The sequence below is a fragment of the Orbicella faveolata genome, unplaced genomic scaffold, assembly GCF_042242905.1.
Source record: "Orbicella faveolata isolate gen_17 unplaced genomic scaffold, um_ofav_v1 contig_2, whole genome shotgun sequence".
Classification (NCBI taxonomy): Eukaryota; Metazoa; Cnidaria; class Anthozoa; order Scleractinia; family Merulinidae; genus Orbicella; species Orbicella faveolata.
This window is the reverse complement of record NW_028301547.1, coordinates 16,338,476-16,352,708: the sequence shown is the minus strand read 5'-3', so window position 1 is coordinate 16,352,708 and position 14,233 is coordinate 16,338,476. Positions and strand designations below refer to the sequence as shown.

Sequence of the window (14,233 nt, the reverse complement as noted above, 5' to 3'; positions counted from 1 at the left end):
GAAATAACAAAGCTGGTTTATCTTTAAATGCTTCTTGAAAATATCTCAAAGACGGTAAAGTATCCGTTACAATTATGTCTAGGTTAATTTTTTTTTTATATATATAAGAAATGTGTTTTGGTTCCGCAGTTTACGTTTTAAGAAGAATTCTAAATCTTTAGGACTACAGCAGAGGGTTGGTTACAAAACGTGGAGAGATTTAGTATCTTAACAATGTACTATCATCTATCGGTATTTAGCAGTCCCTAACGAGACAGTTATTGACAAGTACCAAGTCACGAAATACGATAATTTATCACTTGCAGTTATCAAATGTCAGAAGAATACCATCTGTATAGATAGATACGAGTTGAGCAGAAAAAGAAGAATGTGGCATAATTGGATCAAATAAACTACAGGATCGATTCAGTGAAAATCGCAGCATAAAACAACAATGAATAAATAATGAATTTTTCATGACGAAAACTGAATTGAAAGAAATAGATATCCTGTAAAGACGAGTTTGCAGGAGGAACGAGATTCTAGATTACTTGTAAAACTTGCACTGGACTGTATAAAGACTTCAGGTTGTTGTATATGAAAATGTGAACTAGCATGCGTACTTGACAAAGTGTATTTAAATACTGGGATTGTAAGAAAGCGGGACATTTCAGAAACATAACAAAATATTCATGACATTTATGTCACACGTTGAATTCCATTGAGGAACTCTATTTTCTTTTCTTGAGAAGTCAGCTAACCTAAGAAACTCGAAGTTGCTTCAGATGTTCCTCTGCTTTCGTTCTCAATCGTAAAATACTGGAGCTACGAAAGTTTTCAAACATTTCAGCATTGTAAGGTGACACATTTTCTGCGTGGACGTATCTTTCGGGTAACTTCTGATATGAACCACAATGTCTTGCCATAGGAACATAAAATGGTGCCAGCACTGTGGCTTTTTCAGCGCAAATGTTTGTGGCGTCACCCTGGACTTTCTTTTTCTCTATTTCTCTCCCTTTAGCGTTGGCTGCTTTATTTAAATTAGTGTTTGTTAAAGAAGTCGTGACAGATGCAGGCTTCACTTGACCAGTAGAAGAACCCTTCTTGTCAGTCACTCTATCTTGCATTGCTTTAGTCGCGTCGATGAGTTGTTCGATTCGAAAGCTTTTGCCGATATTTTGGGAAACAGTGGTGTGTTTTTCAGTTTGTGGATGTGGAGGGTCTTTTCGTGACAGGATGCTCTCGATGCTGAAAGAGTGCGATGAGAGCGATGGCTGTGCATTGTTCTCCACACTCCGTGGAGAGAGAGGTTCAGTTTCCTCGGAATTGTTCCCTGAAGTCAACTCCCTGTCGAACACTTCGAGAATTTTCAACGTCACAGCTGATTTTTCAACCTCACTCTTCTCTCTCCTGCCAGGTCTCGCTTTGGTTTTCTCTTCTCTTCGCAGTTTTGCTCTCCTGTTTTGAAACCAGACCTGAAATGTTCAAGGCAGAACCCATTTTAGTGCAAAAGCACACAATGCAAAGCGAAGACAAAAACTAAACCAATCACGGCAAGCAACAACACTGGACATATTTTTCAATCTTAATTTACTTAATTTTAAGACAACTAAATCCTAAATCATTTCTGTGAGGATTTAAATATACTACCCTAGTTTCTAATCTAACCCACGGGACGCATAAGTTTGTTTTGAAACCAGAACTGAAATTTTCAAGGGAGAACCCATTTTAGTGCAGAAGCAAACACAATGCCACACGAAGACAAAAACTAAACCAGTTACAGCAAACAACAATGGACACATTCTTCATTTATTAAATTTTAAGACAGCTCAAATATAAATCATTTTTGCGAGAATTTAAATCTACTACTCTTGTCTCTAATCTAACCCACGAGACCATATAACTTTACAACGTATGTAAACAAAACTCGACGTTTTCATCGCTTCAAACATGTTTACACATCCAATTGTACAAACCAAACTCTAAGCATTTTTTTGGTAGCAAACTTAATCGTATTCAACTTAAGCCACTTCTGCCAAAAAATGTGGCCATGTGCAAAAATATAAGACCAAGAATCTTAACATGCGCTCGAGGAGATAAAAGTAACGGCTTCCTCTTTCTACAGCACATTAATCAATCGTGACCCTACTCACAGTAATTTATTATGCTTTGACAAGCAAAAACCTTCGAGGTTAAACTGAGGAAGTAATTCCCATCAGAGGAGCCATTTGCAGGGAAAATGTTTCCCACCGTGGCCTACTATAAAGCAAATTATATCACACTCACAACTTTGTTATGTTTTGCGTGTGAAATGCTGTTGTTTAAAGGTGAATGGCTAAGCCATTAACTACAATTTGTTTGCATGCTTACAGCGTTGGACGGTCGAGAAATATTTGAAGATCGGCAGCAGCATTAATCATCGGAGAACTGTGGTTTCTTAGTCAATTAGAGCTTCTAAAGAGTGCTTAACAATGAAGGTTTTAACACCGTTTAAAGGCGTTAAAGGAGATGAACGAAACGCCGGATTCTAAACCAGCGCGCCCCAAAAACATTCCTTTAAAACCAAAAAGCACTTCACAAAACCAAACTTCAGAAATTCTTCGCACAATTTAAACAGTTTGAAACCCGACAGACAATTTATTTATTGATTAGCTGGCAAGGTGGGAACTGGTTTAAATTCTCATCCATCTCAGACACGTATGCTGCTAAATCTCACACCCTCAACTAACGAACAAATAAAACCACATCTTCGAATCTACAGCAAAGTGTTTTCTCGATTTAGTAGCTGCGTTGCTTTCCTTTCGCACTAGTTTTTTAAGTTTATGCCTTAAAATTTCAAGGAAAACGAGACGAAATCTCTGCACGAAGCCGTGTCTCGGACGCGCAAAACGGAAGCTGTTGGCGACTTGGAGTCGCCAGTAAAATTTTCGCCATTACGAGCTCTGTGCGATAACAGAAACGCTATCACAAAATGGCTTCCATTGCTTATTTTAAACTCTACTGCAAGCTCTGGGCGGAAACATGGCGTGCAACTGTGGTAGAACACTGTCTTTAGACGGCCAAATAGAGGAATTATTTAATCGCCTATTGACAAAAAGTGGTTGGTAACAACTGGCTAAATTCAATTAGGTGTGTAAATCGAGGAACACGACAGGAACCATCTCAGTTGGGTGTCCCCTTCGTTCCCAACCATAAATCAACCTTCTGTTCTAAAACTTTCTAATGCTTGACTTATCCGACTATTACGAACTGAGAAAGAATGAAAGGTAAGAGAAATGCCGATTCCGGGTATTGTTTTGAGAAAAAGGAGCGTTTCTAGGCCAAGAAAGTCTTAGAGTTTTGCACTAAGCTCAAGAGTCTGTTCATCGTTCAGTTGACTAGTGTGAAAAATAACTGAGGTAACTTGCGAAACGTGTTAAGAGAATTATCGGTCCGGCATCTGTTACAAATTGTATTGTGCGAACTTTGTTTTCAAACCAAATGCTAGCCAAAGATCTGTACAGCTCATCATAACCCGACTACTAAACGAAAAAGTACCGATATTTTAATACGGACGAAAATTAAGATGGAAATCTGATGGAGCTCTGAAGTTCTTGTGCTGGCGAAGCCACAACTAAGACTGCAAACACAATAACAATATGCCCGGCCAGCAATAACACAAGGGCCACAAGTAATGTGGCTTGAATATTTTAGCGACATTTGTTTTCTCCTCACCTGAACTCTTGACTCGAGTAAGTCCAGCTTCAGGGCGAGTGCTTCTCTCGTGAATACGTCTGGATACTGTGTTCTCCTGAAGACCTTCTCAAGCTCGCCGAGTTGCCAAGCGTCGAAATTCGTCCTGCTTCTTCGCTTCTTGGGTAAGATAGGAATTTCTACAGGATGGCATCGCATCGAAGCAAAAAAAAGGAACAGAAAGAGATTTATCCGTTAACTTTGTTCACCGATATGCTAGGAGGCCGCGAGAGCGCGTATGGACAGTCATGTAGTGCGAGACGCGCGACTTTACAAACAAAGGTATTTTCAAAATATGCATACCTATGGCTTCGATTATTTCAACTTCGGAGTCGGAACTCAAGTCTGCTAGGCTACCAAGAGTGACTGGGTATTGGAATAAATTTGCATCTGCTCCAGCGTTTGTCGCGCACGAGTAGCGAACATTTCCACCAGCTGCGTGCGCATAGGATTCGCCTTCAGACAACATGAGATTAAACGTTGCAGGATGAAAATTCATAATCCCTGTCTTGCTCCCGTGGAAGCCGGCGCCAAAATGAGTGAGGTAACACTCCCGAGGTGCGCTTTATAAAAACGCGCGCGTTCGTTTCCGTCAGAAGGGAAGGATTGATTACGCGCCGAAGCTTTAGGCGCCTCGTTAGGACAGCAATGCTAGTTGTTAACAGAAACATAAGACCATGGCCACTGGCAGGCAAGGCAGGCAGAGATGACTAACAAGCCGTCAAGTCAGCTGTCCAATTATCTAATTACGCCAAAAGTAATTAGAGCTGATAAGCTCATGTCCCGACGCCACAAAGATCACTCGACACATGGGCGGCCGGAGCCGCACTTTTGCACGATTGTCTACTTGGCGGGCTAATTGGTAATTGTTTGCGATTCGGGTTGTTTATGCTACACGCTTAGCTGTTGTGTAAACAATTTGGTAGTGTATGATTACCACTGCGCAGACTGGTAAAGAGAGATTAGACAGTAAGCGCTTTTCAGTGCTATTACCAATCTTGATATCGAACCCTAACAAATAGCTGTTATGCGTACATTTGATAAAGTTTCATTACAGGGATTTGGGAGTTGATGTCACTGCTTATTACTTGTTCTATTTTAAAAGCGGCAATAAATCAAGGTCTTATCCACTATTCATCTGCGATGATAGTATAAACGCGAAATGCAAGCTCTTTTTCAAGGGTAACACTTACAGCTCTCGACTTATGTTGCCGTGCCCAGAAGCATGTCTGTGACTTAGAAATCGCTGTGCGCATCTGGATTTAGCACTCACTTTCACAATTAAATTGCTAGAATATTTTCCCTATCGCTTCTTGGATCTGAGAGATTTAAAACCTAAGACCACACGCCCTGCTGTCGCTCTGTCTGACAATATGATTTAATTTACGCTTTCTGAGGGCCTTCGAAAAGGTTTTCTCTAAAATTCCAGCCTATCAGTCTTTGCATCGCGCTTCTCCTGAAACTGAGGTGGAATTGGGAGAAGCGGAATTCAATCGAGAGTTCGAACGTTCTGCAAGTCGCCTGGATTGGTTTATTATTGTCAGCGAGAATAACAGCAGATCATCCAGTTTGATACCAGGAAATTCAATTAAGACAGATTGTCTGACTTGCAAATCTCGACTCTTGAAAGATTCTTTCCTGCGGGCCTGCGGGGATTTCTGTTCATATTAAAACTTTCAACTATCCACCAAATATTTTGTTTCTTTTTATAATCTCTTTCCTCCTCTTTTCTAAGCATGCCTGGAAAACCTGAGATCAAGCTGGTAGGTTATGCCTGTGAGACATCTGAATGAGACAATAAAGGACTTAAAGAGAATGAAGAAGAAAAGCTTGTCAAGCTTAAGGAAAGATGAACATGGTTACTACTGATTAACAATGTACTTTGTGCTTGATGAGACTGGATGTACTTTCTGTGTCATGGCCCGTCTCGGGTTTTAGCCGTGTACTGTGGGAGCGTGTGTTTTAGTATTTGAAGAAGGCTTAATAATATTTTGTGTCCACTTCTTCTTGTGAAGGATTTACTCCACCTAAAAGCCTTCCTAGGAAGCGTTCCTGTTCGAATAAAGCTGAGAATTTGTGCACAGATCAATGGCCGCGCCTTTTTCCACTTTTTTCAATTTTTGTCATGTCCAAATGTGAAAATGCTTCCTACGCAGGCTACCCAGCTAACAAAGTCTGACCTATTTTTATCTGCTTCTACCCTCTGACCAAGCATTTGGTAACGTGCTAGTAAATTAATGTGTTCTTGTGCAATCTTACATACTTAATGAACCCAATGCATGCAGTAATTAAGTATTTCAGTTTGTAATGTCGTATTTTAAGTAAGTGTAAGTGTAAGTGTAAGTAACAAAGTGTAAAAAAAAAAAGATAATGATAATACAAAAAATTATTTGTTGATAATCTCAACTTTTCGTTAGCGATAGATGTCATTTCCTTACGAGATGCATTTCCGCTGTGTAGGAATACGTTGGGTTGAACCATACACGACGGTTGTGAGCCCATCAGTGGCTTCTTGATCGGTAGATGCTGCCTCGTGTTAGAGTGTTTTCAGTTCTGCAAAAACAATGAATTGTTTGAAAGGATTGATTTAGTAAATATAACCATAGTTAACAGAGAGGAATGGTTGTGAAGCCCGCCAAACATCAAATGAACAAACAAAGATGGCAAGTATGCAGGAAGGTCCACGACTGTGCACAATCTTTTGTTTTGCGGCCAGTCATACACCATGCGCATGAATTATGTAACCAAAACGTTCCAATAGGCCACTTTTGATATATTAAAATTCAGCTTCATAGTGAGCCTTAGAGGACTCAAACTAAAGAAATGAATAAACATGGTGATTCAGGTTCCTTTGTTTGTGTCCTCTAAGCCTCACTGCCAAGCTGAATTTTAATATATCGAAAGTAGTCTCTTGGTTAGTTCCTCATTCAGAAGTAATCAGCTACTGTGTTTTGAGCACGCCGCGGGTCAAGGCCAAAAAAGTTAACAAAAGCATGCAACAAAGAACTTTTTTTGCTTTCATAACGATTCCCCCCCTATAAACTATGATATAACTCTGGCTCTGAGACTTGCCCGATGTTATGAACTCGGGGTATAATTTTCTGAGTTATCGGCACTGGAGTAAATCGATGTACTAGAAGAAATTCGAGAACACTGAGACTACTTCAGACTGACGTACTGTATTCCGGGGTATGCTAATTAAGCACCCGCTCAGGATGATTTCAGAAGCATGAACACACAGAGTATGGAAGTAGTGTAAACTCTATGGGGATTTTCCTCCCTGAACGCTCTTATGTAAAGCAAAACCCTACAGAATGGCTGGCGCCGTAGTTGTCTGTTCGTAAAGATTGAGAGGATGTTCTGTTTAAGATAATATAATACTATAAGTTTTTTCTATCAAACGATCGACAGACATCTTTATCCTAAATCTCACTCTCAAAATACCAAAATACTAATACCGGTTCAGTTGCTAAGCATTCAGTCCTGAACATTTCTCACCATGCTCAAGAAAATAGTATGCCCGTGTGTGTATTTATTAGTTACTGTAGCTGCAAAGGAATAACATCAAAAACCTCCCAAGTCACACTGTTTGTTTATATGGTCAACTTACGTAGTAAGCTTTTTCACCTAGCTGAGTTGCCCAGATGACTCTCTAACGTTAGAATTTACGTTCTTGTCCAGACATTGACCTATGTGCATAAAATTACTAGGACGTCAGTGCACATAGTGAGTTATTCGACGTAGCAGTTGCCCAGACTTACTCTAACTTTTTCTTGTCGAGAAAATAATCTGTGTGCATAATACCACTAGGACGCCATCGCCTTTAGTAAGTTATTTCACGTAGCAGTTGCCTGGACTTAACTCTCTAACATTAGAATAAACTTTCGTGTCGAGCAAATGACCTCATGATATGCATAATACTGCCAGGATCATGGGATAGAACAGTATAATTTACCAACATGGGCAGAGTTTATCGCTCGGCTCGTTTAAGACTTCAGGATTAATTAGTCAATACAGAAAGTTTTAAAGAATCTATTGTATATTACCTAAGTAAACTAATTCAGCAATTACCGAGAAAATTATTAAATCATTATCATATGAATATCAAATTACGACCCATTTCTTTGCGCTGGAAATTATATATATTTTTTTGCAAGCTTTTTGCCCTCACTAAATTTAGGATAGGTTTTTATGCTTTCGACTAAGATTCTTCCGTTTGCACACAATTATAGCAGCTCCAAGTGAATTTGCATTGGCCTGTTCTTCCTCAGTTACGAAGTTAGTGAGGGCTTAGAACAAAGGTCAATTCAGTGTTGTGCAGTAAGCTCCTCTATCATTTAAAATCTCAACAGTTATTTCATTTAATGCCACTTCAATGGAGGCCCACGAATAGGTTAATCTTTTACAATGCTCCTGCACGAATTATGCTTTACCCCGACATGAGTAGAGCCCCTTTAATTTATTGCAGCTATAGCGCCTTGACAATTAATTCAAGGCCTAGAAGGAAGACCGATTTTTCTCTCAGTCATGTTGAATTTCCACAGAGATTGCGTGGGTCTTTCTATTCAATCTTTGAGTGCTAGGTGGCATAAACTGAAGACGAGCGAAGACCTTGTACTATACGTTATGACTCATGCTTATGAGTCATTACATAACCTTGTACTATATGTAATGACTCATCGAGAGACCATCTCTTGCACTCATTGAAATAGAAATGATTTTAAGTATGAGAAATGTTATCAAAGGTTATGTAGTATAAGTAACGTTCATAATATTCAGATGGTCATAAACGTGCATAGACGTACGTTTAAAGATTATAAAGACGTTGGGATTTTGACTAGAAGTCAGATGACGTTTTTGCACAGTACCTCACAACATCATGATGAAATACTCGAGATGATATGAAAACGAAGGATCGGGAGAGCACTTCGTCTCCCTTACTGCCAAACAAGTTAGAGGCAAGTATTCCGTTAGGAAAAAAAGATTCTAGATCATATTAATTAATATCTTTTATCTGACGATGTGATTCTCTCATTGTTTCAAGCATGAATTTATCCAAGCTTCAAACAAAAGGATGACTGATTTATAGCTTGTTGAATAACTTTTATCAGATCGCCGGATCAGCTGAACTCAGCCAGTTTACATGTAGATGTCGGATCTCGAGAACACTATTATGGGACTATCTTATTCGGGGAAAAAAGTACGCGAAGAGCCGTGCTTATGTCCCTCCTTAACTTGACCTTATTTTTTTTTTTTTTTTTTTTTTTTTTTTTTTTTATGCTTATAATTATCTATTAGGAGCAATTTGAAATCAATATACCGCGGTACAAGGTTTATTAAATAAAATCCTCTGGTACACTTCTGCTAAATGGTTCGATGCGCATGTAACACAAGACGTTAGAAGTTTAGCTCAGACTGTACTACGGAATACAGATATAGACTGTATGTAGATCCATGTAGAAACAGCCCCAGATTTTTTACGACTGGTATGGCTTCGTTATGGCTCATGTATTAAAAGGCAGAAAACTAATAAAAGAATCTAATAAATAACAACTCACCCAAACCAGATAGTCCAAGTTTTCGTCGTCCAAGTACTCAGATCAAGATAACTTAATGATCTTCGAATTTTTTGTAGTTATATAACTGGAACTGACAAAAAGACTCGACACCAGCTGGTTTTCACATCATCATAACCCTTGAATCATAGATAGAAGTCCGAAATTACAATGTCAAGTGAGATTTAGAAAGTCTACTTGATCTCTTAGGGATTAGCATCCTAGATTCGGAAATGAAATAGATGTGATCATGGGCATGACTAACTCGTGACATCGTGATTCCTACTTGGCGCCTAAAACAGATTTATCCGACAGAAGAGTACCTTATCCTGTTTTAAATTGCAGAGAAAAAGAATCAATTCAATGTGTTTAAGTTTGTAAAGTGCGGCCCTAAACAGATTTATCCGACAGAAGAGTACTTTATCGTGTTTTAACTGCAGAGAAAAAGGATCGATGCAATGAGTTTAAGTTTGTAAAATGCGACCCTAAAGGCCGATTTGAAAATCATTGTTGGGAATGACGAACTCACAGTTGCAAAGAAATTTGAAAACCGGTTCAGCCTTGATCGTAGAATCAACTACAGTTTAGGAGCTTTAGTCTGCGGCTTTAGTGTGCAAAATAAACGTCTCAAAATCTAGAAATCATATACAGTTTAAGCAATCGCTAATAATTATGTGGTAAACCAACCTTTAATATACTGCAATGGAGTCAGTGACTGAAATTACTACATTGGTCTGTCCTGAGGTCATGTACACTGAATGTTTCATCTCACGGGCGAAATTAGCCATGGTTGGTACACGACAGACATCAACACCGATTCAAATCGAGCTTTTACGGTAAACAGTAACGAAATTGTAAACTACAAAGGAAAGGAAATGCCTGAAAATTTGCACTGACCGGGAAAAACTAGCTAGTGTGGGGGTGCACCCTATCAACGAGCCCTTGTGATAAAATGCAGACACGTCTCACAAATGGATCAGTTTGTTAAATGTGTCTACTTGCCGATCTTGACCTAAACTTTGCACTTTCGAATGTTCGGATGATCAAAACCACTATTCTTTTAAATGCCCTTGCTCATATCGTGGGATTTTCAATCACAGTTTGGGCAACAATTTCGAGCCTTCGGACAACTAAATGATTTGTTAAAACATTACTTTAGTTGACCATTCAGGAGAGGTCCCTGATTTCGAATTGGACAATTTGTTAAGTAAACCACTCTGTGGTCATAATATAAAACTTTTTCGCAGTCAGAGTTAAATAATTGAAATCCGTTCGTGTAATTGAATCGCGAAAAACCATCTCAAGACATGCTCAACTTATAAAGGTGTGGCTTGCGTGCTACCGCAATACAATATAGGATCAGTTATGTCAGGAGCAATCTTAGAAATGATCTATGATTTAGATAAGTCTGACGGCCTCTGCCCTTGTGGCGTGTATTTGTGAAAAGATTTAACACAGTCGAAAACACAAAATTAATTGCAAAATGTGAAACAAACATTCTGAGGCATGAAAGGAGAGTGATGAACTTACTTTATGATTTTAACGGCTTCATTCGTTGTAAAATACAAGAATACAAGCAAGTGAAACTGACAGCATCTCCATCTTTAAGCCAGGAAAGATATCTTACATTTGGCAATATATGTGTGTCGAACCCGCTGGAAATAATCAAGCCATCATCGAGAGGTCAATTTCCCAGTGATATTCTAGACTTTTTTGAGCCCCTCAGTTACCCTCAGTTTTTAATCAAATAGGTTTTAACAAAGTACAAAAAAAAAACCATTTTGTTTTCAGAACCTGGTCTTTAGATTAATCTTAAAATCAAAGGAAAACGAGTTTACTCTAGCTTTCTTGTTTTCAACTAGTTTTCTCGGTCTGTGAATGTCCGTATTTCCGTTCAAAGGCACAAGGTAATTGTTAATAATTGTTCGTGCATAATTCAACGCATATTTGTCATACAGGACCCATGGATTGCGCGTACCAAAGTCGTCTTGACTGAAATTGTGCCCGCGAGGCTAGCTAACTATAGCGAGGTCACAGAAAATCGTTGACATCAGTTGTTTCATCCAATTGAACAAAGGGCGTTTTTACGTGTGTCCAAATAAGTGATAAATTGATGTTGTTTTTCGATGACCTAAATGTTCAACATGACAGCGTTAAGGATGATACTGAAAAAGGCTGAAAAGAGAAAGATTAATGCCCCCGAAAAACTGCAGTTCAAAATGATTTGCTGAAACTTTAGGAAACGAGACCTGTCTGAACTGATTAGCGAGAATTTGCAGTCGACAAACAACTGTCAACACTATTTCCTGATCAATTGGAATCTAATAAAGGGATTATTACTTTCAACTAATTTTAACCAAGAATCAACTGCCGGATCGCAGACGTTCGCGACATTAAATATATATTTCTCTTTTTTTTTTTAGAAAATGTTCTTTTAAGAAATTAACTATGTTGAGAATAAATCAAGTGCAAATCTCGATCACACGAAATGTTTGTTTTGCACTTCATTACGGTAAACAGATTGGGGTTTCACCAGACAAATACGCCTTCATAGGTCTATCCTTTTACAGACTTCTTGCTCAAATTTCTACACTATATGCCAAGGTATGGTAAATATTCAATCTTAATTGTCTACTTACCGTTTACATTCTGATCTCAGAGAGACTTAGTTCAGTTTCGCTTAGATTTGCAGTAGCTCGTGGTAACTGATTTTCAAGCCGTTTTTAAATGTGTGAAGTTTTCACGGCATGCGGCTCCAAGGTCTTCTAAAGCACAGGAAAGTGTCGTGTCCTAGTTCAGTTTGCATTGAAAACCTCATTCTCCCGGAGATCCAAACTTAAACGCCATACCAAGTTTTATTCTGGCGTTTACGTTTGGATCTCCGGGAGATTGAAAACGTTCTAGGAAAGAAAAAGATTGTAAAAATCAATTTAGCTGGTATTGTATGATTTTCTCGCTGTTTCCTTCCACTGGTTTAATAGCACGTGCTAAACAATCATTCTCAGACATCGGGAACTTTCTAAAGTATTAATATACCGCTTTAATTTGCAACATATGGGAGATCTCTTTTTATGAAGAAAATACCGTTAAGCTCTTGCCATGTTTTTAAAGTATAATGACTTGTACATAACGTCACCTTGAACACCTCAAAGAAGTTCAAACCAATGGAGAGCCTATGCCCAAAGTTATTTCATGACACAACTGTCCAAAATGGTGACCTGTGGTGGTCCGTGTCTGTTTGTCTGTTTGATATTTTCTTTCTTGCGCTGTACATTTTATATGGGGTATGAAATGTACAGCGTCAATTTACTGGGAATGAAGGGTCAGAAAGGTGAAAATCCGACGAGATAATTAAAAACTTTATTCATCGAACCTTCTAAAAAGTGTAGAATCGCACTCAAAAGCGATGATTGACTTGCAGGGTGTTACTGATTCACAAATTGCAATGACGCCGTGGAATATTTTCAACTCCATCGCGCTAAATGTCGTTTGATGACCCCGTTTTGACTTCGGGCACGTAACGTGATATCCTAATTCGATTGATTCAGTAGTGTTGATCAGCTGGGAACGCCATTAATTGACTTAAGTTTTCATCGGTTTAATATGCAAAGAATGGTATTAATCTCGTCTATTAACTCAATGGCCACATGCCGGGCCAAAATGCACGGTGCTCCATCGGCATTTTAAAAGTCAATCCTTAAATTCGAAACAGCCAGAAATTATAGGTCATCCGGTTCAAGCTGATTTGCAGATTGTGGTGCAAAACAAAGAAGGAATCTCAAGAGTTTTTAAAAAGAGGTGCAAAGAGGTTTATGGCGTGATTAAAACTTGCCAACAAGAGTAGATCCAATTTATGTCAGCCTATAGCTTTCAGCAAACATTTCACCGAACGGTTTCTTAGTTAGCTATTTAATCCCGTGAATACCCATGTCTGGTGGCAGTACAAATCATTTAAAGCCTTTTCGGTTTAATCTTCTGGATATATTTTTGTCTGGTACATGTAGCACAGCAACAGTGTAAATCATTTAACGCTTTTCGGTTTGAAATCACTTAATTCAAAGTTCTCCAGCAAAAAATATGATACCGGACGTATAGTGGGCCGGCATCACCAACGATGGACAGAATGTAACTCAACGATTCTGCGTCTGAAACGTACCTTTCCATTATTCAGTACGGAAGGAGCTATTGACCAATATTGTAGGTTACATCACTGTCAATGTCACTAAAAGGACTTGAATCATTAAGAAGTATACTGCCTCATAGAGCCTATTGTCACTCGGATCAGTGCGTTTCAGACTATTATTTATAACAAATGTATAGTATCTGTCTGTCCATCGAATAATCTTCTTGTTATGTCTACCCGTTCCACTCTGAAGCAGGGTCAATTGAGCAACTCTTGCTTGTTTGTCCAAAAACAGTATACTGCCATTTTTAGACAATTCAGAGAAATGGAGAAAACCGGTATGGCCTCTAATCATGAACTGAAAAATGATATTTTTTCGATTCCTTCATGGCATATTTCATCGTTTTCGGAATAACTCCTGACCAAACTACAAAAGTACTTTATTCCTTATAGACCCGTATAATTTACATGTTTGGTTATTTTTAGAACACTTGGTACAATATTAAGGTTACAGAGTGAATTAGAAACACTTTGCACCCTCTCGAACGCATCCACCTGTTCCCCGGCAGTTAATGCGACCGGCATTCATCTTCCTTCCCAATTAACTTTTCTGTGCTCAAGCCGGCAAGAAGAATTTCCCTAAAGAAGGGAAATGCACTGATCTCCACGAAGAAAAGGAATTTCCGTCATGGATATGGAGAGGTTGACTTATCATTTTAGAATGGGCCTGACAGGACTGAGAACTGGGTGACCCACATTCATTCTTGATCTGCGGATCAAATATTTCCAACATAGTGACTCTCGCCGGGGGCATGTATGCAAAACCAGAACTTCCTTCTAAATA

The 14,233-nt window shown here is 38.8% G+C and overlaps 1 protein-coding gene across 1 annotated transcript; it reads right to left on the bottom strand.

Annotated features, from left to right (window-relative positions):
- On the bottom strand, nt 1-6,124 carry LOC110049647 (uncharacterized). Its single transcript, XM_020755453.2, has 3 exons — nt 4,015-6,124; nt 3,694-3,851; nt 1-1,454 (listed from the first exon to the last, which is right to left on the bottom strand). Exons 1-3 carry the CDS (start codon nt 4,208-4,210, stop codon nt 741-743), a joined length of 1,068 nt encoding a protein of 355 aa, XP_020611112.1. The 5' UTR covers nt 4,211-6,124; the 3' UTR covers nt 1-740.
- Between the last annotated feature and the right edge of the window lie 8,109 nt (nt 6,125-14,233).